General features: G+C 53.5%; 1 protein-coding gene across 2 annotated transcripts in view; it reads left to right on the top strand.

Moving 5' to 3' along the window:
• Positions 1-25,682, top strand: part of AK8 (adenylate kinase 8) — a 115,251-nt gene that overhangs the window by 1,934 nt on the left and 87,635 nt on the right. Inside the window, exons 2-5 of one of the 2 annotated variants that reach the window (XM_021691542.1) lie at positions 668-752; positions 5,899-5,948; positions 8,057-8,170; positions 16,747-16,815. In XM_021691542.1, coding sequence (XP_021547217.1) covers positions 668-752; positions 5,899-5,948; positions 8,057-8,170; positions 16,747-16,815 — 318 coding nt within the window. The remainder of the gene's footprint in view (positions 1-667; positions 753-5,898; positions 5,949-8,056; positions 8,171-16,746; positions 16,816-25,682) is intronic. The other variant, XM_044920645.1, reaches the window with a different exon arrangement.

Genomic DNA, 25,682 nt, shown 5'->3' with positions numbered 1-25,682 from the left:
TCCTTGGAATTAAATGGTCAGACTAGCCCAGGACTGTTTAGATACTTGGCTGGTAAATATTCTGCCCCACCCTGGAGGGACACGGGTAGCAGTGATGGCCATGCCCCCCAGCAGATGTTGGTATTGGGCACCTACTGTGAGTGTGCCCAGCATCGGGACAAGGGTGAGGCAATAACGGAGCTGCAGGAGCATATGGCAGGATTTATCTAGTGAGTGTGATCAGGAAGGTATGTTTCCATGGAGACTGGAGGACTCAGGGGGACAAGTGTTCTAAGCTGAGGGAACAGCATTTGCTAAGGCTCTGAGGGGCACATGAACATGGTGCATGAGAACTAAGAGAAGGCTGGTCTGGGAAGCACAAAGGGACTGAGGGGAGAGGACCCTGGGCCCGCCTGCTCTGAGTCCAGGGGCAGTCCCTCCAGGAGCCTCCCCGGTGATACCCACATGACCCTTCCCTCATGCCTCTGCTCATGGGGACCCAGGCAGACAGCAGCTGGAGCAGGGGCTGGATCCCAAGTTGAAGGCATGTTTGGTGGGTGTGGTGGAGAGATCAGGCCCCATACCGGTATTGGTAGCGACCAGGGTTCTGGGCCACCTGAGCCTGAGCCCGGGGCTCTGGATGCCCACGCAGCTGTTAACCACCTGGGTGTCTGCCCTGTGCCCACAGAACATGCTGGAGCAACTCCTGATCCGCCAGCCCAAGGACCCCATCCCGTTCCTGATCAGTCACTTGCAACAAGACAGTGATAATGGTGAGCATTCGAATGGGCCTCCCCCACTCCCCCTCCTTCTGCCTGACAGCTGTGAACCACTCTGTCCTCCCTGTGTCTGAAGGGAGGGCTGGACAGGGTGGGGAGGGGTTTTGACAACTTGGGGTGGTGTCTGATTGAAAAATGCCTTAATTTCTTTGGGGCGCACAGCTTAAAATTTCTCTTGCCAAGTTATTAAAACGAAAACCTCGGAACGGCCCGTGGAATCAATTATTAATGCTTTCGTGGGTCCCATCCGATCTCGCCTGTTGGGTTTAAGCTCTGTGATGACCCCACTTGTCAGGTGTAAATTTGGTTTCTGGTCTGCCTAGACAGGCAGCGCTTGGGTCTTCCTGATGGTCTCATGACTGGTGCCCGTTAGTGAGTGCCAGAGTTCCCCCAAACCTTGGCCCAAATGCAGGTCAGCTGGACCCAAAGCCACAGCTCAGAACCAGGGAGAAGGGAGGGGTGCTCCATTCCACGGTCAGTTTGCCAAGTGGAGGATCATTCCCGTCCTGTGTGAGCTGTCAGGGAGAACTGGTGTCTGGGAGCTTTGATGTTTCTTTCATCGGGGCACTGGCTGCTTTGAAGGAGATACCAGCACACCAGTGAAGTTAGCACTTGGCGCGGCTGAGAGGGGCAGGGGCCTGAGATGCCCCGCGGTGGGGTTCGCATGCCTAAGATGAGAAAGGACGCTAAGCAGTTTAAGAAACAGCCACAAGGAAAGGTGAGAGGGAGGAGACCCCAGGCCTGTGGGTACACCAGGCACAGCTGGCCTTTCTGGTGTGCCCCACCCCCACCCAGATCCTGACCCATCTCAGGCTTGGCTGCAGAGCATCAGAGTGAGGGGCTGCTCGGGTCCCAGGGCCATTTCACCAACCTAAGCAGAGTGGCTCACAGAGGGCACAGTTGTGCCCCTTTCTGAGCCTTTGGTCAGGGAGAATTGAAAATTGATGTTGGCTGTGAGTCCATTTGCCCCAGGTGGACATGGAGCTGTGAGCACGGAGGGCCGGGAGAACCACCTTCTCAAGCTGTCCACCTGGCCTCCTTGCGATCCTGGTGGGGTTCACTCTGCCCCACAGAGACGCTTCTAAGAGGCCTCCATTCTCTGATTGGCTGTTTATTACCTGGCATGGGGGTGCCTTCCTTTCCTGGAGGTCCTGCTGCAGACTGCAGCTCACCAGCCATGCCTCCCCCACGGGGCCTCCGTTTGCCGTTTGCTGGAGGCCCAGGTGTCTGTCTGCCTTCCCACCTCCTCCACCCGAGTCTGGCCAGGGCTCGGTGTTCGCGTTATCCAAGGACCACTTTTTCGTACTGCCACCACCCAATAACAGCAAAGCAAAGTGAAAGCAGAAGCAAAAGTACAGGAAAAACAAAGCAAAAGTTAAAGTTGAAAGTAAAGTAAAAGTTAAATAGGAGCAAAGTAAGAGTGAACGTGACATGAAGGTGAGTTTGGTGAAGGACCCCTTCCTGCCAGGCCACGTGAGGGGCCCTCCGGCCCAATGCGCTTCCCCACGCTTGCCGAGCAGCGAACATGGCGCAGTCTGGGCCTCGGTATCCTCGTTCGTACACCGGCCGTGCTTGGGTAACTGGGATGGGGGCCGGCGGGGCGCTGGCTGGTCCCGGTGCCTGGGCGCAGGGAGGGCGGCTAGGGGGCCTCTTCATCCTGCTGGTTTGGGGTATGCGTGCCAGGCCACGTGTTCTCCAACCCCGGGCCCCAAAGCTCAGCCAGTCCCGCAGCTGGAAATTCAAGAGCTGAAATGTGAGGCCAATTCTCATTATGCTTTCATTTTGCTCCTCTGTGTGCAGATTTGATTTTCAGCATCAAATTGCCCACTTTACCAGCATCTTTCTGTTTTAGACTCAGGGCAGCCGACGACACTGGGGGCTGGCCTTACCGCCCCCTCTGCCGCCTCCTCTCTCCCTTCACCCCCTTCCATCCTCCTTAGCAGCCCCTCCGTTCATTCATGGTCTGCTTTCCAAGGCCACCTGCCAGGAGCCTGGATTCCTTCTCCACACTACCCCTGCCCTGTTGCTCCCAAGCAGGGGTGAAGAACTTAGACCTGCCTCGTCTGGCTGTAGCTGGGGCTGGCCTCCTGGCCTCCTCAAGAGCTGGAGTCAGGGTTTTGGGCCCGATACTCTCTCAGGGAGTAGACGTATTGGATCCCAGTAACCACACTTTTGGGAGTCCTCCACTGCCTCTCCCAGGCCTTGGCTGGCCGCTCTTATGGTTGTTGGAACATCTTTGCCCTTTTTGCTCAAGTCCCAACCACTAAATGAAGAGCAGAGAGGGACATCTGCGGGTCCCCCCACCTCCCGTGCCCAGGATTCTGCCAACAAGTGAAGCAAAATGTGGGGGAACGAGGGGAGGCTGGGCAGAAGAGCATGCTTTCATGAGTTTGTTTGGGGTGGCGGAAGCCAAGAACAGTTTAACCCCACCCTTGTATGTTCTGGAAGAGGACAGTGGACAAGGGGAGGCCCTCTGAAGTCCAGTGAGCATTTCCACTGCCCTGGGTCAGTGAGTAAGGTTGTCTCGCCTCCTTCCAGAGGCCTGGTTTACTGGAAACTGGGCGCTCAGTGCTTCTGCTTACTGGGCATGGTGTGGTGTGGGCAGTGGCTCCCATGGCCAGTGGCTGGTGTAGAGGGAGAGAAGGCTCCAGACTCATCCCGGTGAACATGTACAGGAGGGGATGAGGGGAGGCCCCGGCACATGGCTGGCAGCCCCTTCGCCTCGAGAAAAGCAGATTTAGTACAAAGTGAGCATTTACAGTAGCCCTGGGCAATATTAAAGCAGGTGATGGTGTATATAATGGTATGTTGCGTTTTTTATCAAACGTTTGTCCAAGAAAGCTGTGTATTAGAGCTCCAATACCTAAGGGTGTTCTTGTGAATTCTAAATCATGCTCCTAGTTAAACCTCAAAAGGATCTGTGGATGGAAAGGTTTTTTGATTTCCTTTGAAGTGGTTTGAAGAAGTTGATTACTCTTGGCAGTCAAGAAGCCTTTTATGACACTGTTTATAAATAATTACTCATGAGCAGAGCTGGAGTTTCAGGTGTTAGATTTTAAGAAACTAAAATTAATCACATAAATGTGTGCGAGAAATTAGGTGGGGAGAAAGGCCGTGAATGTTCCCCTTTTAAAGCATTTTCAGAGATGTGTACAATTTGGGTGCCACTTATTGGAGCCGGGGAGGGGAGGGTTTCCTCAGCAGCCTTTGAGCCCCGCAACTTTGTCAAGATGAACGCCTGCCTTGGGAGTCAACTCATTGCCCAAATGTTCTTGTCGAGGTGCAGCCCCTTCTCCTCGGGCTCCGCAGGCCCTGAGTCCCATTGGGTCTGGCCTGAGTTTTGAGGAGCTTGAGCAGAGGCCTGTGGCTAGAGTCCCAGAGAGGCCACTGGGCGAAGGGTACGGGGGCCGGGCCAGTCCCCCTGCTGCTCCCTTCCTGTGGCTTTGGCCCGCAGGGTACTGGAAGCTGTGTCCGCGAAGCACCCCAGCCAAACCTGCCTTGGAGAGGAAAGTGCATGCAGAGGTTTGCTGAGCTGGAGCGTGGCAGCATTAGCCTGGGCTGGAGGAGGTGCCCCTCGTCTGCCTTGTCCACAGCCCTCCTGCCCCCACATCCCTGATTCACATCACCACCGACAGGAAAGATCTGGGGCTTCCAAGAAGCAAATTCACACATCATCGGGGCTATGGACCAGGTTTATAAGTGTTTAGAAACGTAGGAAACAACAGTGCTCTAAAGCAATTAGTTGGGGACACATAAAAATCAAAGAAGCAATGGAAAGCCATGACATGTGTCCAGGCTGTCATGTTCTCAAGGAGAGGGCAGTGCCCCAGTCGGGGACGGGCACGGAGGATAGCTGCTCCCCTTCAGTTCCTGTCTAATGCACTCACCCATGCTCCACCTTGCTTTGCTTGGCAGCATCCCTCCCCGTGCCGAGCAAGGATGAGGTGCTCCATGAGTGAATCAGTGAATCATCTGAAACCTTCCCTCCACGTTTTCCCTGAAAAGGAGAAGGTGCTGTGCATCTGGACAAAGGTCTATATTTATACCCACGCAGCCTGGCTGGGTCATCGGTGTGCTGATGATTAAATCATGGGCCAAATGGACACTAGCTCCTTCTCTGGGTCCAGTTCCAATCTAAAAGATCATGTGTGTCCCTCGTCCTCTGCTTGGACGAGTTCCCCTCCCGGTGGCCTGGCAGGAATGGGCTCCGCATATAGACATCAGAGGCTGAAGTAAGTGGGAGTATACACCTGTTCATCGTCCCCTTGGCTCAGGGGTCAGGCCAACAGCGGTGAGGGGATAGGTCTGCTTTCCCAATGTCCGTTCCGTGCTCCTGGCTCCCAGCATTTAGGGGTGGGGGTGTGGCGTGGCTCAGTCAAGGTGGCAATGGGAGGAATCAGCATGGATTCATGTTTCCAGACACCACGTTCTGATTCCTGTTTTGACCCAAGAACACAAGCCTTCCAGCACTTTTCCAAATTTGCTGGTCTGGCCTTTTCCAGTGGGCCAGCACCTACTCAGTTGTCCAGAAGCCGCTTTAGGAATTCTGTGGGGCCAACAACCTTCCCGAGCCTGAAGTCTCCCACGGAAGCAAGCCATTTGCATAGAAATGCCCACATTTGAAAACAAAGACTTTTCCTATCTGGGGTTTTATAAATCTGGCCTATACATTCCAGGCTTTCCCCCATTATTTCCCTCTGTAAAATCATGGGGAATACAATTTGCTAAATAAAAAAAGCATAAATGTATATATATATAAAAAGCTTGAAAGGTCGATTTACATAAAATACAGCTTTATTTGAGAGCGTGTCCCCAAGACAAAGTCCCTGTTTAAAATGCTTTATGGTGTTTGAAATCCCAATTGTTCCTGATATTTATTAGTTTGGCAAACAAGTTACCGTGTCCATGTCCCCTTGGAGACAGAAAAATAAACCATCTCAGTGATCACTTACTTCTCTAAACATAGAGAGTACGTTCGATGGTGAGAGCATCTCAGAGCCCCTGGGTTACAAACCACCGTGTCACTAGCAGAAAATGAAATCTGGGGGAGGAAGGAAATGAATGCCCCCCTGAGCACCGCAGGCCCGGGGGGTTGCTCTGTCATAGCGGGCGGTGACATTCAAATCTTTCTCTTCCACAGTGCCGAAGATTGTGATATTAGGTCCACCCGCCTCGGGGAAAACAACCATAGTAAGTGCATCATATTAAGTGTTGTAATACCGTAATATCTCATTTACCTGCAGAGCTGGAATGAGGCTGCCCCTCAGCGGGTTTTCAACACCACTGAGCTTTGCTTCATCCTTCCCCTCTCCTGCTTCTTAACTTATTTTCTTATTACGAGAGGTGGCATGCACGCTAGCAGAAAACCTAGAAAGCTCAGAACACAAAAGTACCATCCCTCAGCCATCTAGGGAGGAGCATTATTTTAGCAGTTGGGATATACCTTCCAGGGCGTTCTTGGGCTGCACGGACACCACCCTCGCACACCCTTAGCTCACATCCTTAGGATACATTTCTAGAAGCAGACCAGGGTCGAGAGACTTTTGACACGGACTCTTCAGACTCATTCTTAATGTTTTAATTACGAAATAGTTCAGTCCAAAAGGCATAGAAACTGCACCATGGATACTCACGTATCCGACCCCCAGATTTTACAGAATTTATCATTTGGCCATATTTGCTCTGATGATTCTCTCTCGACCTTAAAGGTACAGCAAATACGTCATCCCAGCCCACCCTTCCTTGTCTTTCCTTGGAGACAGCCCCAGTCCTGGCGCTGGTGCGTCTCCTCCTGCTGCAGTTTCAAAACTTGTGAAGTTGTAAGTGTCAAAACTTGTGAACATTGCAATCATCTGAGATGGAGCTCTGTCTTTTAAGAGCCTGGCTAGTGAACATCAGTTACCTTGTCCTTGATGAGCTGACACTTTGCTTTATTCAGAAAAAGAATTAAGATGGCTGAGCCTTACCCAGGCTGACCTGCATCTGCTTTGCTCTGGCATCATTTATATCCTAGCATTCTCTCTGTCTCTCTGTCCACCCATCTGTCCATCCCTCTATCCTTCTGCTTGTCAGTCTGTCTGTAGTTTTTCTACTGTGCTTCTCAGGATCAGGCTGCCAGCTCTCACTCCGGTCTCCTGTTTCACTGTAGAAACCAGGGGCTCCCAAGCCTGGCAGTCAGAAGCATTACCAGGTGCTTTGGAAGGTGCAGGTTCCAGACTCCCCTCCAGACCTGCCTGATCAGAATCTCCTGGGGAAAAGCCCAGGGAGCCTGTAGAAGCCGCTCCTGAGGTGGTAGCCTCTGCACTAGACAGACAGGCTTCCAAGCCATATTAAGGCCGAGTCAGGTCGCTCTGGGTGAGGGGTCTCCTCGGCAAAGGGCCTTTGTCTTTGAGGCGTTCGGCACTCTGCGCCCACCGCGCTCACGCCCAGTTCTGGCTCTGCCCTGACCTCTGGCGAATTTGCTGCGTAGAGTTCCTGAAGCGTCGTGAACACAGACAACTTCTCTCATCAAGGCCCAGCTTGGCTGAGGCAGTCGACTTTGCCTCCTGGTGAGGTCAGGGCCCACAGTGCTTGGCAGGTGTTTGAGCTACAAGCCTTTTGGTGAATTCGCTATCCCTGCCTCCGACCGCTGCCTGGGGATACACAGACTCTAATTTTGCAGGAAGATGACACACAGTAAAATCCAGACAGAGCCCTAAAGGGCTGTCATCACTGACATCTGCCAACACGAGCAACAGAGAGAATTAAGGTTCGTACTTGCCCTGGGGGACTTCAGGGCCTTCTGACTCATCCTGATGCTGAAATGGTCATCAGTATAATCTTGGCATTAAGAACATTTTATTGCATTCTTATTCCCTAAAAGGTATTCATCCCTGTAGAGTATACATAGCCATCAACGAATGAAACATTCATTTGGCTAGACCAGGTCATGTCCCGATCTAAGGAAAAATGAACGAGTGTGCCTGGGACCCATGTTGAGGTCCTGTCCATGCATTTCCTATTGTAAACCTTCTGAGGCCCACAGAGCTGGGACAGGCATGCCCGCAGAGCTACATGCATGGCCCGTCTGTAGGTTTTCTAGTAGTCACTGGCTGCTGGAAGGAGAGAGGGCATTCAAGTGGCATTCTCGGGCTGGGAGGGACCCTATGGGCTTGTCCCCCTTGGTGGCCTCCTTCCCACCGGAAATCATTATGCTTCCAGCCTTTTCTAGTGGAATGTGGAAGGACCTGGGCATTTGAATGGAGTGCCGTCCATTACAGCTTCCACTAAAATGCTCGTGTCCTCTTTCCTCTCTTCAGGCAATGTGGCTGTGCAAACATCTGAGCAGCAATCTTGTCATGGTGGAGGACTTGATAGCCAGAAAATTTTCCTCGCTGGCTGAGGTTGCCAGGAAGCATTATCAGAAAATGAAGGTGGGACTGGCCCTGGGGGCTGGGTGGGGGGGTGGCGGGCAGGAAGGTGAGATGGGGTGACAGCTTCCACGGCTCCCCACCCCCCCCGCTAGTTTCCATTTCCTTGTGGATTAAGTGAGGGAGATGCTAGGATAAGATGAGATACAGGCACGGTAGGATGGAAGGGAGGAGACAGTTCTCAAGTAGGGTCCATCCTGGTGGGGATGGAGGTGAGGGCTTTGGGGCAGAAAGGGTCATTCATAGAGCGAGGAAGCCGCTCTGTGCTGATGGAGTGGCCAGGGCTCGCTCCTTTCCAGGGTCAGCCCCATCAGGTGGGTGCCCAGGGGCAGGGGCTCCGCGCACGGATGATGGAGCCCCCATCCAGATGGGCACGGGGTTTAAGGGCAGTCCTCCAGCTGTCTCTGCCATGGAAAGACCAGCGTGCTGCACCTCGGGGCTTCCTCCTGCCGTCCGTGGCACTCTGTGGCGCTCTGTGGTGCTAGGGCCGCCCTCCCTGTCGCCTCTGTCTGTGGGTGGCATCCCAGGGCATTGGGTGTTCTGTTCCTAAAATTTCACTAACCCCATATTTGAAAATTTTTTTAAATAGGAAATATAGAGCTTGATTATGTTGTTTCTCTTTAATACAAACAGAAACTTCGAAATGTTTCTTCATAATCTCCTCTGGACTATAAGCGGATTTCTTAGTCCATTTGGGCGGTAGTCACAAACTACCACAGACTGGGTGGCTTGGCAGCACAGGGTTGATTCGTCCCGGGTCTGGGGTCTGGGAGTCCGAGGTCATGCCTCCAGCAGAGGCAGTGTCTGGGGTAGGCCGCCTTCTTGCTGTGTCCTCATGTGGTGGAGAGGGCAAGGGCACTCTCTGGGGTCTCTTTTTTAAGGGCACTAATTAATCCCATTCACTAGGTTTCCGCTCTTATGACCAAATCACCTCCCCAATCCCCCCCCAGCCCAATACTGTCACCTCGAAGGTTAGGATTCAGCATATGCATTTGGGGGACACAGGCGTTCAGACCATAGTAGCAGGGACGTGCCCTCTTGGGCATTCTTTATGAAGACTCTGGCTGCCTCCTGTTTGTAAGGGAAGCCGGCTGAGAAGGGTAGGAATCCCTGTGTTTGCTGAGTGCTTTCCAGGCCTCCCTCCTCACCTTGTAACCTCCGTGACCTCTGTGACCTCCATGCACAACGTGGGCATGCCGGCCTCCCCGGCCTGTGGGGGTTAAGTAACGGCCCAGGGCTCGGGTGGATTCAGGCCTAACCCAGAGCCGGGCCAGCAGTTGAAGTGTGTGTGGGCGGGGGAGGGGGGCCACAGTGGTTTCTGAGGCCCCGATGGAAGCAGCACCTTCCTCCTTGGCTCTGCAGCCAGAATTGGGCACCACCTGGGGCCACTCACTGCCCCTTTGAGGCCCGTTCATCTTGTATTTCCATCCTGAGGTTTCTCTTCTGTCCTTCCTGGCCTCCACCGTGTTCCCTGCTTCCAACCCCCCACAGAAGCAGCACCAAGGCCTCAGGGAAGGGGCTCTGCCCAGGCCAGCTGGTCAGGTGTCCCTGGGGCCCGGGCAGCTCTGGTGAAGGGTGGTGGGCTTCGCAAGGCCACTGGGGCACCGACATGGCTGGGAGGGCCCTGGCAGGGCGGGGGCAGTTCTCAGGGTTGAGGCGTGGGACTCCCAACCCCAGGTTTGCCGGTTACCACAACCTGATGGAAGGAAGACCTCATTCAGCAAGGTCGGCCACTGCCACGGTGAACCGACTCTAAATATGCTCAATCCAGAGCACTTCCTGCCCCCCATTGCCTGGCGGGGACTCTCAGGGGGAGCAAGTGATGCTCCGCTTGCTCCCCGGCCCTGTGGTCTTGCAGGAACCGGTGTGTGCTTATGGTTGGGGGGACACCAGCATTTGGGGTGGGAATATGGTTTTAGAAAGATAGTGGTTATCTCATTTTCAGATAGCTTTTCGGGGTGGGGGAGGCAGGCTTATTTCTAGGGTAAAGATGCTTTTATCAGGTTTATCAAATTCAGCAGAGGGGAGGATTTTAAGGAAATTCCTCCTGGGTTTCATTACGCTAATTATCCGCATATTTCAGACCACATCGAAGTGCTTTCAAGGGTGTCCGGTTGGGGTTCCGTGGTTCGGAAGCACAGGGGAGGGAAGATGAAAGGCAAGGCCATCAGGAGTACGATCAAGGAGTAAAAGGTCCGAAGAGCCGGCAGGGGTGCACGTCGGGCGGCTGCGCGTGGCCTGGCCGCAGATGGCCGTCGCCAGACATGGCCTCTCGTTAAGGGTCATCTTTAAATCGCCTGCGGGTCTGGAGCCTTTTACAGCTCTTTTTGCAAGTAGTGATAATACCTTCACATCCCTAATCTTCTGTTCATCTCGGCTCTGCCCTCCTACTCGGAATTCTCTTGCGTTGCTGGTGTTAGCCAAGACCTCCTCATTTTAGGCATTTCCAGACGGTTCCCCAAATACTTCCTCGTCCCCTCCTGTGTGCCACACACTCTTCCTGCAGTGCCGCGGGAGACCCAGAGATGAACTCCTTCTCCTGGCCCCTGGGAACTCCGGGGGAGGGGGGGTGTCCAAGCTAAGGGGCCTGGAAGCCTCGTGCCGTTGGCGGCTTGGCTAATTCACTCACCCCCTGAAGTGTTCTCTGAGCAGTGACTGAGTCCCAGGCACTGGCTCGCGGCTGGAAGAGCGGACGGGCTGCAAGATTCAGGGGCTCAGTGGGGCCATAGCCTAACTGCAGGGTTCATGATGTGGAAGAGCCAAGAATCAGGCAAAGGGCCACAAAACCATGTGAGCAGGGAGGGATTAGACCAGCTTTTTTGTTTTTAACTGTTTATTATAAAATATTATAGTGTGACTCAGAGGCAGGGAGAAAGGCATTAGAACCCTCACGGGCCCATCACCGGCTACAATCAGCATCGGCTCACAGCAGCCTTGTTCCACGTGTTGTCCCGCACCCCCCTGCTCCCGGGTCATGAGAGCAAACCTATAGGGCATTTCATGTCATCCGGAGTTGTTTGTCTGCCGGAGTCCCAGGATCCAGTCCTGCATCAGGCTCCCCGCTCGGTGGGGAGTCTGCTTCTCCCTCTACTGCTCCCCCTGCTTGTGTTCTCTCTCTCTCTCAAATAAATAAAATCTTAAAAAAAAAAAAAAGGAACTCTGACCCACAACTTGCCGCGATCTGCCCAGGCAACCAGCCCATTGTCCCCCAGCTGGGGAAGCCGGCGATAACCCCGTCATAGTCGGCCCCACGTGGCCAGAACTTGATTCATCACGGAATTTTTGTCCCTACTTCCAGCTTATGGCCAAGCAGAAGAAGCCAAGCACACAGGGTGCCCTGCTTCCCGGTGGCCGCCTCCCACTCCCCCAGGCCGCAGCCCTGGCAGGGCACGCCCGCCATCGCCCCGTTGGTCCACCGCCAAGCTTTCCCTCTCCACCGCCCCCTCGGAGCCTCTGCCAAGCCCAAGTGATGTGGCGACCCCTCCCCAGAACAAGCCCTGGCTAAGTAGCCCTTTGCTTTTCTCATTGGGTCGGCCTTCATTTATTTCTACTTTCCAGAAGATAAGGGCTCTTTTCTCTTAAACACACACACACACACACACACACACACACACACACACACACACACACACACACACACAGTCACACTTAGAAAACTCACTAGTCTTTCTTTAGTATCAGGTCAGAGTTACACTGTCCCTGAGCAGACACCTTTCTCATGGTCCTCCAGCCCTTTGCCCACTCTGCCCGGCCCCAGGGCACTCTGGGTGTAAACACCTCCCTCGGCAGGTGTTTCTCGTCTCCTCTCCACCTTGACCAAGGCCACCTTCGCTCTCAGTTTATCCTGTTTTGTCGCATCCTTTTCCCTCATCTGCCCACTCTGGTCCATTCCCTAAGCCCGCCCCATTCACTGTCACAAACACTGGGTAGGGGAGCCCTGGGGGCAGAGTGGGGAGCAGGAGGGAGGCCTGCAGGAGCCCAGGGCACAAAAGTGAAGGAGGCTACTGCTGTCAGGTGCTGACCCTGCACTTGTACGAGCCTGAGAGTCAGCGCCTCCTTCAATTCTGGCCCAGGGCTTCTGGAAGCCTAACCCCAGTCCAGGACCCACTGGAGTTTGGGAAAACCTAGTCCTATGGGTTTCTAATCACACAGGAGGTAGTAGGAAGAGGTTCCCTGGTGAAAGGATATTTCTCTGCAGCAGGAGCTGGGTGTGATTGCTCTGGAATGTTTCAATTTCTAAAGAACTTTATTACTGAATCCCTGCAGGGAGAACACACACTCGAGAAACCACCTGGTCCAGAAGTTCTCAGTCTTTGTGGCACGTGAGACTCGCCTGGGTCCTGCTGGACTCGATTAGTCTGAATCCCCGGAAGTGGTGCTGGAGTTTCAGATGCTCCCCAGGGAATTCTAACGTGGCCCCGGGCCCCCAACCGCCACTCCCCTTTCTCATTGTGGTTGTTAGTCTTACAGCACAATTATCGCCAAATCAAGGTTTCTTGGGTGTGCAGCTGTCGTATTAGGGCTCCACAGCCTGTGTTTGTTGAATGAATAAGTGACCCAGGCTCTGAAGGCCAGTCAGGCAGGAAGGAGCCAGAGCTGGGTTCTTTCCAGCTCCAGTGTCATTTACTCCTTTGTAAAGGACAGTGTAACTCTGACCTGATACCAAAGTTCTGTTGACAAAGTTAAAGTCTGGTGGAGCCCGGTGCACCCAAGTGCCCAGCTGCCAGGGCCACCATTTAACGTCCAAGGGAAAGAAGTTGTGCCGTCTCATCCTGCCTCCATCTACACACAGGGATGGAGGGCTCTCCAGTGTCGCTGAGGATTTCTGGGATTGCCCTGGTCCCGTGGGTGGCCTCCATCTGCTCCGGCCATTTCCTCTCCAGCCTTGCTGCTCCATGTCCTCGTGTTCTCTGGCGCTGGAGTCCTCCTGCTGTCTCGTGTCCCCTGTCCGCCACTCCAGGCGGTGGCGTGAACGGGCCTTGTGGAAGGTTCAGGGTCGTGGAGGTTCTGCCTGTGGCCCAGGACCATTCTCCCTGTAAAGTTCATCGGCCTTTCCCGCTGCAGGGTCTCTTCCGGGTCCCCTCTCTCTGGGGGCCTGTCACATGGCACGTGGTCAAGGGCGTGCTCTTCCTTCAAGGCCTCCTCTCCCATTCTCTCCCTCCTCCTGCCGCCTGTTGCCCGGGCCCTGCCTTTTGAGCATTGTGTGAGTGCCTGCCATCCAGACCTGCTCTGACAATCCTGGAAACGGTAGGAACTTGGAAATGAGAGTTGTCTTTAAAGATTCTCTGACCAGTTCTTAAGTGAGCTCAAGTCCAAGTTCGGGCTCCCCACCCCCACCAGCAGCACGTGTAGGAGGAAGAGGCCGGACTGGGCAGACCAGATCTCAACTGTTGCCCTCCCGACTCTGCTCCAGGTGGAAGTTCATACTGTAGATCAAAACACCCTCTGCCTCTTGAGCAGGCGTCACCCAAGGTGACACAGGGACAGTAGGGGCCCTGAGAGTGGGGCCTGGTGATGGGACCGCGCCGGCTTGTGTCATCCCAGTGAGGAAGCCCGGGTGTGAGAAGTGAAGGCAGGTGCCCCAGGGGCCTGAGCCAGGGTTCCACCTGCCACCATCCCTGGCTGCCTATGCACAGCAGCAAACCAGCGGGCCACTCAGTGGGGGTGGCACGTCTGAGGTCAGCAGATCAGTGGGGTTGGGAGCTGGACGGAGAAGAAGGGTCCACACGGGAGCCGATGCAGCCAATTCTGCCCTTGATGAGAAGAAAGCAGGGAGACGAGAGGCCAGGGCCCTGCATCTGATCTGGGCCTTCTCTGTGACCAGTGGGGGTGCCACGGGGCTTTACCAGTTTGTCCCTGATTCTCCCCACAAAGCCAGGCCTTGGGGGGCTGGGTGGGAGAGCATGGCGGAGCTCTGGGAGGTGGGAGCCTGATTCCTACAAAGACAGTTTGGCAGGACTCTGAGAGGCGCCCCTGGAAGCCCTGCTGCTGACGTGACACATCAAAGCTGGCACTGAGACAGCGCCAAGGCGGGGAGCGGTGGGGGGTACCCGGGAGGGGCTGTGCTCAAAGTCATGGGCCTGTCCCCTGCTGGGCAGGCCCCCGGCGGGTGCCGTACCCCACCTGGACCTGTCTCCTTTCAACCCGTGTTCTTTGACTGGCTTGCACCTCCCCTACCCCCATCTCCTCCTCCACCTCCACCCCTGCCCGTCCCAGTACCTGTGTGAATGCTGCCTCCTGAATGGGTGTTGTCAGGGACAGGAGACTAATCTCGAAGGGAAATGGGCCTCAGGATGGAAGCTGGCTCTGCCTGGGGTCGGGAGGGGACATGTGGGGACAGGAAAGGGCTGCTCCCTATTGACCCCTTCCCTCGCCAGCTGGGAGAAGTTTCCCAGGAGAGCTGGGAGGATAGGGCTGGGGCAGAAAGGCACTCTCCCCAGCAACCTTTCCCATGTGGGGGAGGGCTCTTGGGTGCTTGAGTTTGCTTCTAAGACGTGGTTTCTCCGGGTGTGCTCCCTGGACCAGCAGCCTCAGCATCCCTACCTCGAGAGGTCAGGAGGATCCGAGCGCACAGGAGCTGAGCCCCCTTGGGGACTGATCCCCTACCCCCGGCTTCTCTGCCTTGCCAGCACCCTGTTCCCTCTCTCTGAATTGCTCTGTGGGGGAGCTGACCTAAGCCCATTCGCTGAGACATGGCAAACATCCATAGTTAAAAGTGGTTGAGCACCGTCTGTTCCCCACACCCTTGCTGCCAGGACATAACAGATGTGAGGCATGGACACATTCTGCCACGTGCGCCATTTCTCAGCCAGCCCGGACGGGGCACAGCCTGTTGGAGAGGCTCTGGTGTCCCAGCTCTCTGTCTCTCTAGGTGCTCCAACAGCCCTCCAGGCGGACATGACAGCCTTCCCGAGGCAGGATCTGGTCTCCAAACCCTTACAGATGCTGGCTCTAGAATGAAAGATCCAGACTCTTCTCCAGTGTCACTAAAATGTCACCAAGGCCACCACTAGCCCTAAGGATACTTCAGGAAATTGCCCCCCCCCCCCCCGCCACCAGGCTGACATGGTCCCACTCTGGGGTCCCCAGCTTAGGAAAAGGAGCATAAGGTAGATTCCTCGCCACCTGAGCTGGGCACCTCTGTGTGCACTCAGTGCACACCCAAGGACCCTCATCTGCACCTGGCAGGAGCCCCTCCCCTCCTGGGGGCTGGTTCAGCCCTGACATAGCTGGGGATGTGCTGTCCGGGGCTGGCCTGGGAGTCTGCTTTGGCCAAGCGTTGGGGTGTTTATGGAGAAGCACCAGCTTTTAGTGATCTTAGGTCAAGGGGACACGAGGGAATGGGTTTTCCAGGCATCAGCTCTGGGGCATTCAAGGTTTTGTTAGAAAAATAAGAGTTGGTTGTGAAAATTGGGATGTTGATTCTGGCCAGAGAAAGTTCAGGAGAGAGACAGAGGGTCAGCCATCCTTAACTTCCTCTCTGCGCACCGCTCCCCCCGCCGCCCCCCCGCCGCCTGCCTTTGCTGGGCCCAGGGAGAGCAGAGTGCTGAAGAGGCGGGGCTCTGACTGCCCTGCATGGGTTCAAGTTCTGCCTCTGCTCCTCCCTGCTCGTATAACCCAGGGGAGGGGCTTCGCCCCTCTGAGGCTCAGTGTCCCTATCTGTAAAAAGGTGATAAAAATAGTACAGATTGTCCAGAGTTGTAAACATGGAATAATGTAGCTGGGCACAGTGCCCAGCACAAAGGGTATAATCAACAGGTCATTATTACTATTTATTGAATGTGTTCAGGAACATGAAGTTTCATCAACTCATCAGCTGGCAAGGGCATCCTATTTCCTTGGCGCTGACTTGAGGCTGGGGCAGAGGTGCACTGGCCAATATTTAACAACCAGCTCTCTGGGGGAAAAAGCCCATCTTTGCAGCATTCGCCCATTTCCGTGGTGTAAATACTCCTACCATGGCTGATTTCAAGCTACCACCGTGAGGTCTCTGAGTGCCGAGTTGGGAAGAGATGGGCATCATGGCCCCCTCCTGCACACTGTCTGGGGTACAAAGATAGTAAGACTCGGTCCCTTCCCTCCAGGAACTTTGAGACTTCCTGGGGAGTTGGACACGTGAGCAGACCCCTGGAAGGCCTTGTGGTTAGAGCAATAACAGAGCTCGCCATTGAGGATTATGGCGGCCCCTGGCCGAGCCTAGGGAGGGTCAAGGAGGGCTGCCTGCAGGCGGTGGCACTTGGGCCAAGGCTCTGAGGGAGCCTGGAGTCTCTCAGGAGGGGTGAGGGGAGCATCTGGCGGAGGCACAGGATAAGCAAGTGTGGAGGTCGGTGTGCATGTGTGGTGGGGAGCTGTCAAAGGGGTGGTTGGTGTAGAATGAAGCTCAGGGTAGGTCTGGGGGCTGCAAGGTGGGCCCGGGCTTTACAGAGGCCACTGGACATCAGTCAGGGACTGGGAAACCTTTGTGTTCACACAGCCAGCTCCTCAGTGTTCAGCTGAGCCCCCTGGCCTGCCAGTTACGTGTCCTTTTTGGCTCAGTATGCGGGTTGGGACCCTCATTCTGCATGTCATCTTTCCTTTAGAAACTGTCCAGCACACTGCTCATCAAACTGATTCAAGAACGCCTGAAGGAGGAGGACTGCATCAGGCGGGTAAGAAACCCTGTGTGCAGCGGCTCAGGGGCTCCCAGGGAGAGGGGCTCTGTCACCAGATAAAGGGAGGGTGAGGGGCGTGGGTTCAGGTCCTAGCGTGGAACCTGCAGAAAAGGAGAAAACAGACAAACCAGATCTCAGTGAAGTTGAGTCTGTGGACGTGGATTTCACCTTGGATGGAGCCAAATAACCAGGTGGAATCTGGGGTATCCATCGGGGATCCCAGGACAAAGCTGGCCTGTCCCAAGCGGTGACAGGAGAGCGTTTAAGGAAAGGGTGGTTGTGGAAGTGGGGGGTAGTTGAGGCAACCCACAAGCACTGCTGAAGCACCTGAGACCAGCCCCATAGCGAGCGGGGCACTCCTGGACCTGGAGGGGCAGAGGGAGAACTGGGGGCACCCCAAACTCTCCTCTGCCATCCTCTGATCTCCTGCCAGCACCCCATCTGGCCAGACCCAATGAAGCCAGAGGGCAGTGTGTCCAGGTGAGGCAGTCCATTTGTGGAGGTCAGCCTCCTGGGGCATGGAGGGGGTTGGAGGGGCAGAAAGCAGGCAACAGGAGCCACGGGCGCCCTGGGAGGGCTTTAGACACACGGACTCCCTGGATCCTCAGAGGAACTCCATTGGGTGGACCCCATGACTCCCCGATTTTACAGATGAGGAAACAGGGTTGGCTACGCGATTTCCAAATATCTTCTCCTGGTCCACAGCTCGTCTTAGTGTCCTCAGATCAGTGGCTTTCACAGAGCAAACAGTTTTAATTTTAATGCAGTCCCATTTATCGATGATTTGAACATTTTTAAAGTATTCCATTTTCATTTATCTCTTGTGTTTTTAACGATATTTCTGTATAGCTTTTTCAAGCTATGATCTAATAATGACGGTATACAGACTTACCTTTTCTCAGTCTGTTCAGAGTCACTTCTGTGCCATCTGGAGCAGAATGTCCAATAGAGTCCCCTCCCCTCCTTGAGTGTATGTCCGCCCTGTGTCTTACTGTGTGGACACTGAAAACCCTGGCAGGCAGCCTTACCAGCTTTGCTCTCCGTCATCAAACCTATTTTAAAGAACTCGAGGAGAACCATCTGTTCTGTTTATCCAGGCATTTTCATTTCTGATGATCTCTCTTCGTTCCCGACACTGTGCGTGGCCCCTTCTATCTGGAACTCTGGTCAGCTCTGCCCCCAGTGAACTCTCACAGAATGTCTTTATTGCCTTCATTCTTGAAGCATATTTGTCTCTGGATTCAGAATTCTAGATCCCCAGCTCGCTCTTCTTACACCTCAGTGTCCCACTTCCTTCCGGTCCGTGTGGTATCTGGTGCAAGGGCAGCCGCCCAGACTCCCGCCCAATTAGCGTGTCCCTTTCCCCCCTGGCTTCCTCCGACACTGTTCTCCCCATTCTCGGTTTCCAGCAGTTTAATCACCATATGTGATTCATTCGGATTTATTCTTTTGGGGGTTTGTTAAGTTCCTTGAATTTGTAAGTTTATGTTTTTCTCCAAACGTGGGCAGTTTTTGGCCATTATTTCCTCCTTCGCCGTTCTCTCCCCCGTGTCCTGAGGCTCCAGGGCTGTGAGCACTAGCTCTGTGGTTCCCTCCATGGTCACTGAGTCCCCATCCTCTATTTCTCTCCCCTCTGTCGTGGATCAGATAATGTGCATTGAAGCGTCTTGAGGCTCACTGAGGCCTTCCTTTCCCGTCTCCATTCTCCTGTTGGGCCCATCCAGGGAGCTTTTAATTTGGATTGCTGTTTCTCGGTGTTCAAAATTCCACTTGGTTCTTCTTGCTGTCTTCTGTTTCTGAGACTTTCTATTTGTCCATGCATTTACTTGTTTGAGCTCCGTTGTTATTATTATGTCTTAATATCAACTCTGGTGGCTCAGTCGGTTGAGCATCCAAGTCTTGATCTCAGCTCAGGTCTTGATCTCAGGGTCATGAGTTCGAGCCCCACATTGGGCTCCACACTGGGCGTGGAGCCTGCTTAAAAAACACAACAAAACAACAGCTGCTTCAGAGTCTTTGGTAACTCCAACAACCGAGTCACGTCAGTGGTGACGTCTGAGGTCTTTTCCCGTGTGAGTTGAGATTTTCCCGGCTGTCCTTGTGTTGCATGATTTTGTATCCTGGACATTTTTCATCTTGTTGTGAGACTCTGATCTTGTGTAAATCCTATGGTGGATGTTGGTATTGTTGTCTTCGCAGACCACTGATTCATTTGGGCTCAGGCCGCAAGTTCCAGCCACCTTCTCTGTGTTGTGGTTCCCATCTTGCTTCTGTCTTCAAAGCCTTTGCAAGTTCTGTGCGGCGCTCCGCAGCTCTGTGCTGTGTGCGCCGCTCAGCGGGTCCTGGACCGGGTGTGTGCTCTGCTTCCTCTCTCAGTGTCTTTAGAAAGCTGTCTGGGTCACACCCTTGTACACACAACTTGCGGGGAGCCCACGAGTCCATAACAGTTTCATTTGGTTGCTTGCCTGAGCTGCTCTCTCTGCCATTTCCATGGTAACTTCCAGTTCCCCGGTGCTCCTCTTTTTGGTCCTCTGGCCAGAAAGCTGGGACTTTGTTTCCCGCTCTCTCACAGGCTTCCTGCGACTGCGGCCATGTGGCAGGAGGGCAGAGAGAGGAGGAATGAACGGGGCTTTGCTCCGTTCTCTGGGGACTGTAGGGGAGGGGCCCCTTGTCCCCTCAGAGCTGCCGGCACCTGCGTGCACCCTGTGTCGCTGGTGCCACACCACGGTGCCGGGAGGCTAGGGTACGAGAAAAACTCACGGAGATCTCCCGCACCGTCTGACCGTAGGAGTGCCCTCTCCCGCTGCACGAGTCGGACACGAGGGCCCCTCCTGGGCCTCTCTCGGTCCCCACCTGTCACCCACCGTCAGGTCTCAAGGCTGCCTGACGCCCAGGCCGGGGCTGCTGACTTGGTGGTATTTTGAATTCTGGTCTTCTTTCCTAATTCACCTACCACTGTATACTTTTCTGATTCCTCACATGGCTGCCCCATGCCTGCTGCCCCCGCATTCGAGCTGCTTTCAGTGGGAGTGAGCGGGTGGGCTGGGCCCACTGTGGGTTCCTGCCCAGAACCACAGCTTGTGTGCTTACATTGTTTTAATATTCACCTATGTGTCCACGTACACACTCTCCCTCTCTCTCTTGCTTAAAATTCATCGAGAGACCCAAATCTGGGAAGATCCCCGGGCATCTTTCCAGAGTGCTGGTGAACAAGTAGCCATTCTTGCAGTCTCGGGCTGCACCGTCCTGCCCTGTGAGTCTAAATCACAGGAGAGCCACAGATCAGCTGTGGTCTGGGTTTCAGAGTCTGGTCTAAACAGTGTATTTTCCTTCAACCTCGGGTTGTTCACGGTGAGATGATGGTCTTCCACCGCCCAGCACAGGCCAGTGCCCAAAGTGCAGAGGCCGTTCTAAATTGGGGGTAGGCAAATGTTCTCTGTCAAGGCCAGATAGTAACTGTCCTAGGCTTTGTGGGCCATATGGTTTCATGTTGCAACTACTCAACTCTGATGTAACATGAAAGCAGCCATCACAGTGCATAGATGAAAGGGCACGGTTTGTCCCAGTAAAACTTTATTTACTCAGATGGGCAGCAGGACAGATTAGGCTCAGGAGCCATAATTTCCTGACCCCTGTTCTAAATGATACTTCCACGTGATCATACAAACACTTCTGCCCTTTCTCTTCAGTTCTAAATAAAAAGCCAACTTCCCCCCTCGCTCACCACGGACCCACCCCACACTCCCTCACTTCCCCAGGCTCCCTGTCCACTGTCCTGCCGATCTAGCCCATCCTCTGGGATGGGGGCAGTGAGGTTTAGGGGTCATCTGGCTCCAGTGAGCCAGGAGGAACTAAGGTCCTATAGGAGGAAAGTGAGGCAGGGCTCAGGCTCCATGTCCAGCCTGGAGGGGGGAGCCCTCATTCCTCCAGACCCAATTCCCACTCCCACCCCCAGCCCCTTGGGTTAAGTCTCAACAGAGGCCGGCCTCAGCATCTCCTTCCCCATAGGCCTGGGGTAGCCCTTCCTTGATCCAGTCCCTGTCCAGGTGCCAACCTGCTGCCCTCTATCTAGGAGCTCCCTCCTATCCCATTCCCAGTGAAATAAAGCCTCCTATCCCCACCCCCACCCCCACATACACAAAGCAAACTTCCACCTTCCAGCAGTTAGAAGAAAGGCCACTGAGCCATAGTCTCATTTTAAGTCTTGTTACCCATTCCCAAGCCCATCCCGCCCCCAGATGAGCGCCTGTTACAGACACTGCATGGTCCTTGCTGCTGGGACCCTTCCCCTCTGCCTCAGCCCCCCATGAGCAAGGTGGTCCCTTGGCCTTGAGCTTACCACCTGCAGTTAGAGACAGCCTTGGATGACCAAAGCAGGACCGGCTGTGAGAAGGGCCATGAGGGCCACTAACCAGGCCGGGAGAGCCAGGTTGTTCCAGAAGCCTCCAGAGATGGGGCTGGGGTGGTCTGTGGAGGGGCTCTCTTGGGGGGAGGGGATGGAAGGCAGAATGAGGCTCCGCCCCCCTCCATACTCAGTTCAACCAACCTGTGATCAACTCTTTTTAAAACTGACCCATCAATCGATCACCCTTTTGAAGGTTTGCTCTCTTTTATCTGGGAGATGCAGAAACAGTCATTTGTCAGGAATAAAGAGGGGAGGGGAGAGCCTCCTAAATGACTGGAAACGGGCTGGCACTTTCCTGTACAAAACGCTCTATGCCTTAATCCGTAACTGATTATGAATTTGCCAAGTCAAATTAAACTCTTGCATTGCAGATCACTAGGCTAGAAGCATTTGGGTCTGCTTCTCTTCTCTTCACTAAGCTGCTTCTCCACTGTTTAGAGCAGTGCTAGTCCCATTTGGCCAAATATCAGGTGTTACTCCTTTGGTATGAGTGTACCCAAGTCACCCAGACTGGAACCTGCCAGCAGGATGGGCGCTACATTTGAAAGCAGAACCAGGGGGCACCTGGCTGACTCAGTATATGTGACTTTTGATCTCAGGGTCATGAGTTTGAGCCCCACGTTGGGTGTAGAGATTACTTAAAAATAAAATCTTAAAAAAGGAAAAAGGCAGAGCTGGATGGACACAGCCTTCCTCCCATGTGAGGCAAACTCAGTATGCTGAGAGTTCCTGGAACCAGGACTGTTAGCTGTGGCTCTAAACACAGCAACTCTTCAGTTCCTGCCCCAGGACTGCCGCTTGCCCTGAGGATTGTGGGCTACTCACCCACACCCTGGCCAAGCTGCTGTCCCAGTGCGGGTGGCTCCATGCTCCGTCTGGCAGGATCTCCCCACGCTTAGTTCAGATTTCCTTTTAAGATGCTTACGATACCAAACCACCCCATGATCCAGGAGCTCGAGCCAGAACTGCCATGTCCTGGCTGTTCTGCTCACAGGTCAAGTGTTGGCCTTCACTGGCTACCTCGGTGCAGGAGAGGCCCAGAGCTGCAGCCCAACTGACCGGGGGGACTAGAAAGGCACTGGGTCCGCCAGGCAGGTGGGCGAACCCAGCCTCTCCACTCAGACCCTCCTCTTGGCTTTGGGCCAGGCTTCACCCATACTTCCATGACCCAATCTTAAGACATACAGAACGGCGTTATTTTGTGTAAGTGATTTTCATAAGTTACTGCATGTTTCTGGTGTATAAGCGTTCAACCTAGAATTCAGAGGCGTGGCCTCGTGGGGTTGGGCCATTGGGTGCATTCCGTGGGGGAGAGACACTGCCTGGAACTCATACCTCAGAGATCCAGGCACTAGATCCAGACACAGGATCCAGCTGGACTGGGCTGGTTTGTTCATGTAATTTTTTAAAATCTCTATGAGTCACTAAGTCATGGTTTCTGGGGTGAAGATGGTGGTTCTCTCCGTGATTTCAACTAGACGTCCCAAACTTGCCCTTGGTGACCTAGAATAGTCTCTGAAACATGCATTTAGCTACTATAAACCTTCTTGAGCTTATCTAAAAGTTTGATCCACTCAGCCTCTCTGCACAATGCACCTGCGGTGTGAACAGTGTGAGACCAGCATCCCCGGTCCTTGCCAACAGCTACCACCATCATCAAGATGGTAATATTTATTATTAGTGTTATTAGTTATATTATAAGTGATATTATTATTAGTTATATTGTACTGTATGACTCTATTGTATGTTATAATTAATACTCTGGGTTGATTTAATTCTATTTATTTAGTATTTATAATGAGATTAGTGATCATCATTATTACTGTGTTGATGATGGTGGTTAGATGTCTGGACTCCAAGGAAGTGGGGCGCCTGCCTGGCTCCTTGCTCACTGCACCACATTGCAGGCCACAGGGCCCTACGCATCGAGACTGCAGTCGTTATACCATCGATGGTGAGCACTGATGGGGGTGTGGGGCCGAGGGTGGCATCCGTGACCTCATTGATCTTGATAGCAGCCCAGTGGGGGAGGCACTGCCCTCACTGCGTTGAGGGATGCAGAATCTAAGACTTGCAGAGGTTGTGTGTCCTGCTCAAGGTCCCGCAATGAGTCCCAGAACAGAAATGTAAACACGGAGTTGTGATTTGGCCACTCTGTTCTTGTCTCACCAATGCACAGTGTCCCTCCAGGGAATGCTTCGCTTCAAGAGGCCCCAGTTCCCCGTCCGTAAAGGGACAGGCTTGGCTGGAGCTTTGAAGCCCCTTCTGGCCTCACAGTCTGATTCTGATCCTGTCCAAGCCATTGTTACCTGCAGAGCAGAGAAATATCTCCTTTAATTTGTTTTAAAATTTCTTCTGAGCTTCAAGGGGCATCCAGTACCTTTTTCATCTCTTCCCGGTGGAGACAGGATTTCAAGAGTAAGAGGTGAGGCTCCTAATTATGTGCTTTGGTTGTTCAGAAACAAAACAAACCCTCATCCAAAATAAACAGGCTTTCTTGCTTTTAGGGAGAAAAATGACACATATGCATATTCATTTATATGGTAATTATTATTATTTAGCTACACAGGGACTAGAATTGGTAATTTAGAGCACAAAAAGGAAGCAGGGAATAGCGTTCAGGGAAAAGTAATGCAATCATAACCCATCAGGATTCTGTAGTTAATGTTGGGGTTTTTTTCTTCTCTTTTCCTTTTTTTTGGTCTAATGCAATCTCTTTGAAGAATTTCTTTGAAGTGACCATCAAATGCATCAGAGAAAGAGAAATTAGCACTTTGTATTGGAATGATGAAAAGGAGGTGGGCTCTACCTGTTGGGGACCCATGGCCTTTCTTTAGGGACAGCCGAGGTCCTGATATCCGAGAGCTCTTCAGACCACGTCTCTAAGGGCAGAGGAAAGCTAAGAAATGAGGCAGTGGGTTCAGGAAATTTGAGAGGAAAAGGCTCTAATACCAGAGAGATGCTAAATCGTACTTCTTCAGAGTCACATTTGCTTTCCAGGGTTTGGATTACTGAGGTCCCTTTCCTTCTTTTGGTCCTAATCCATCCTCGCAGCTACCCTGCTTTCTTCCTGGCCCCTTCTTCATACTGCTGCCGCAGGGATTGCTTAACATAAAATGAACGAATTTATTTCTTGACTGCAATACATTTGTATGGTTCAGAATTCAAAAGGTGCCCAAGTCCCTTCACACTCCTGCCCCCCAGCCACATGCTCCCTTCCTGGAGGCAACTGATGTTAACTCTCCCATGAAAGAACACCCCTTGGAAGGATGTTTATATTCTATGCCTACAGAAGTGGTTGTCTTTTTAAAACAAATGTTACGGTGTCCTCCACTGCTGAGAACCTTCGCTGTATCCCACCCTGCCTGGCTGCCCAGTTTCGTCCCTCTGGCCCCTGGTGCCCGCTCCTTTCACACGTCCTCCAGCTTCACCTGCGTGGCCCCTCTCAGGGCCTCTGCACACTGAGGGGAGGGACCCCCAGCAGTGTCCCTCCCCTGGTGTCCACACCTTGTGTAACTCTCTCCCCTTGAGTGGGAGCAGGACCAACAGAAGAGGGCAGAGGTGAGGATGGGTCATTCCTGTGATGATGTGACATGATCTAACACTGGAGAGCCTCCTTACTGGCATGACCAGCAAGCTGTCGTGTTGGAGAGGCCCACGTGGGCAGCCCCCAGCCAGTGAGAAACCAGAGCCCCCGTCATACAGCAGCACAGAAGGGAATCCTGCCAGCAACCTGATGGCGCTCGGAAGCCAATTCCTCCTCTGTCCAGCCTCCGGATGAGAACATAGCCTGGCTCTCTCCTTGATTGCTGCCCTCTGAGACCCCAGCAGAGAACCCGGCTAAGCAGCACTCAGACTCCTGCTCCACAGAAACTGAGACGATAAATGTGCCACTTAAGCCACTAAGACTGTGCATTCGTTACCCAGCAATGGAAACCTGATATACCTGCGCTCTTCTCACTGCCTGAGGCCCCCACCCCGCCGCGGGGCAGCGCTCCTCCTTCCTTAGTCTCAGGTTAGAGTCACTCCCTCGGGAGGCTCCCCGAGCTTGCCAAGCCCCAGGGAGGCTGGGGGCCCTGTTACATGCCTTCACGGCCTCTTGCTGTCCTGCTCCTCCAGACCCCCACAGTCACGGGGTGGGGACAGGGGCCCCATCTGTCCCAATCAGCGCAGAACCCCCAGCTCATCTCGTGGTGCCCAGCATGGATATCAAGCTCGGGAAATATTTATGACATTCATGAATGAGAGAACGCCATTTGGATGATTCTGCGGTCTGTACCACCAGGGCAATGAAACCCTATCCTCACTCGTTGTTGGCCCAAGGAGGGGAAGGTGCTTAAAATACAACGTGACTGTGCCGTTGAGTCCGAACATCCTAACAATGGTTTCAACAACAGGAACATGTTTGTCCCAAGGCTTCTCGGAGAAAATATTTTTTTTTTTTTTTTTTTTTTAAAGA

Source organism: Neomonachus schauinslandi, chromosome 13 (assembly GCF_002201575.2).
Source record: "Neomonachus schauinslandi chromosome 13, ASM220157v2, whole genome shotgun sequence".
Lineage (NCBI taxonomy): Eukaryota > Metazoa > Chordata > Mammalia > Carnivora > Phocidae > Neomonachus > Neomonachus schauinslandi.
The sequence above is the reverse complement of the archived record's forward strand: the minus strand, read 5'-3'. Positions and strand labels throughout refer to the sequence as shown.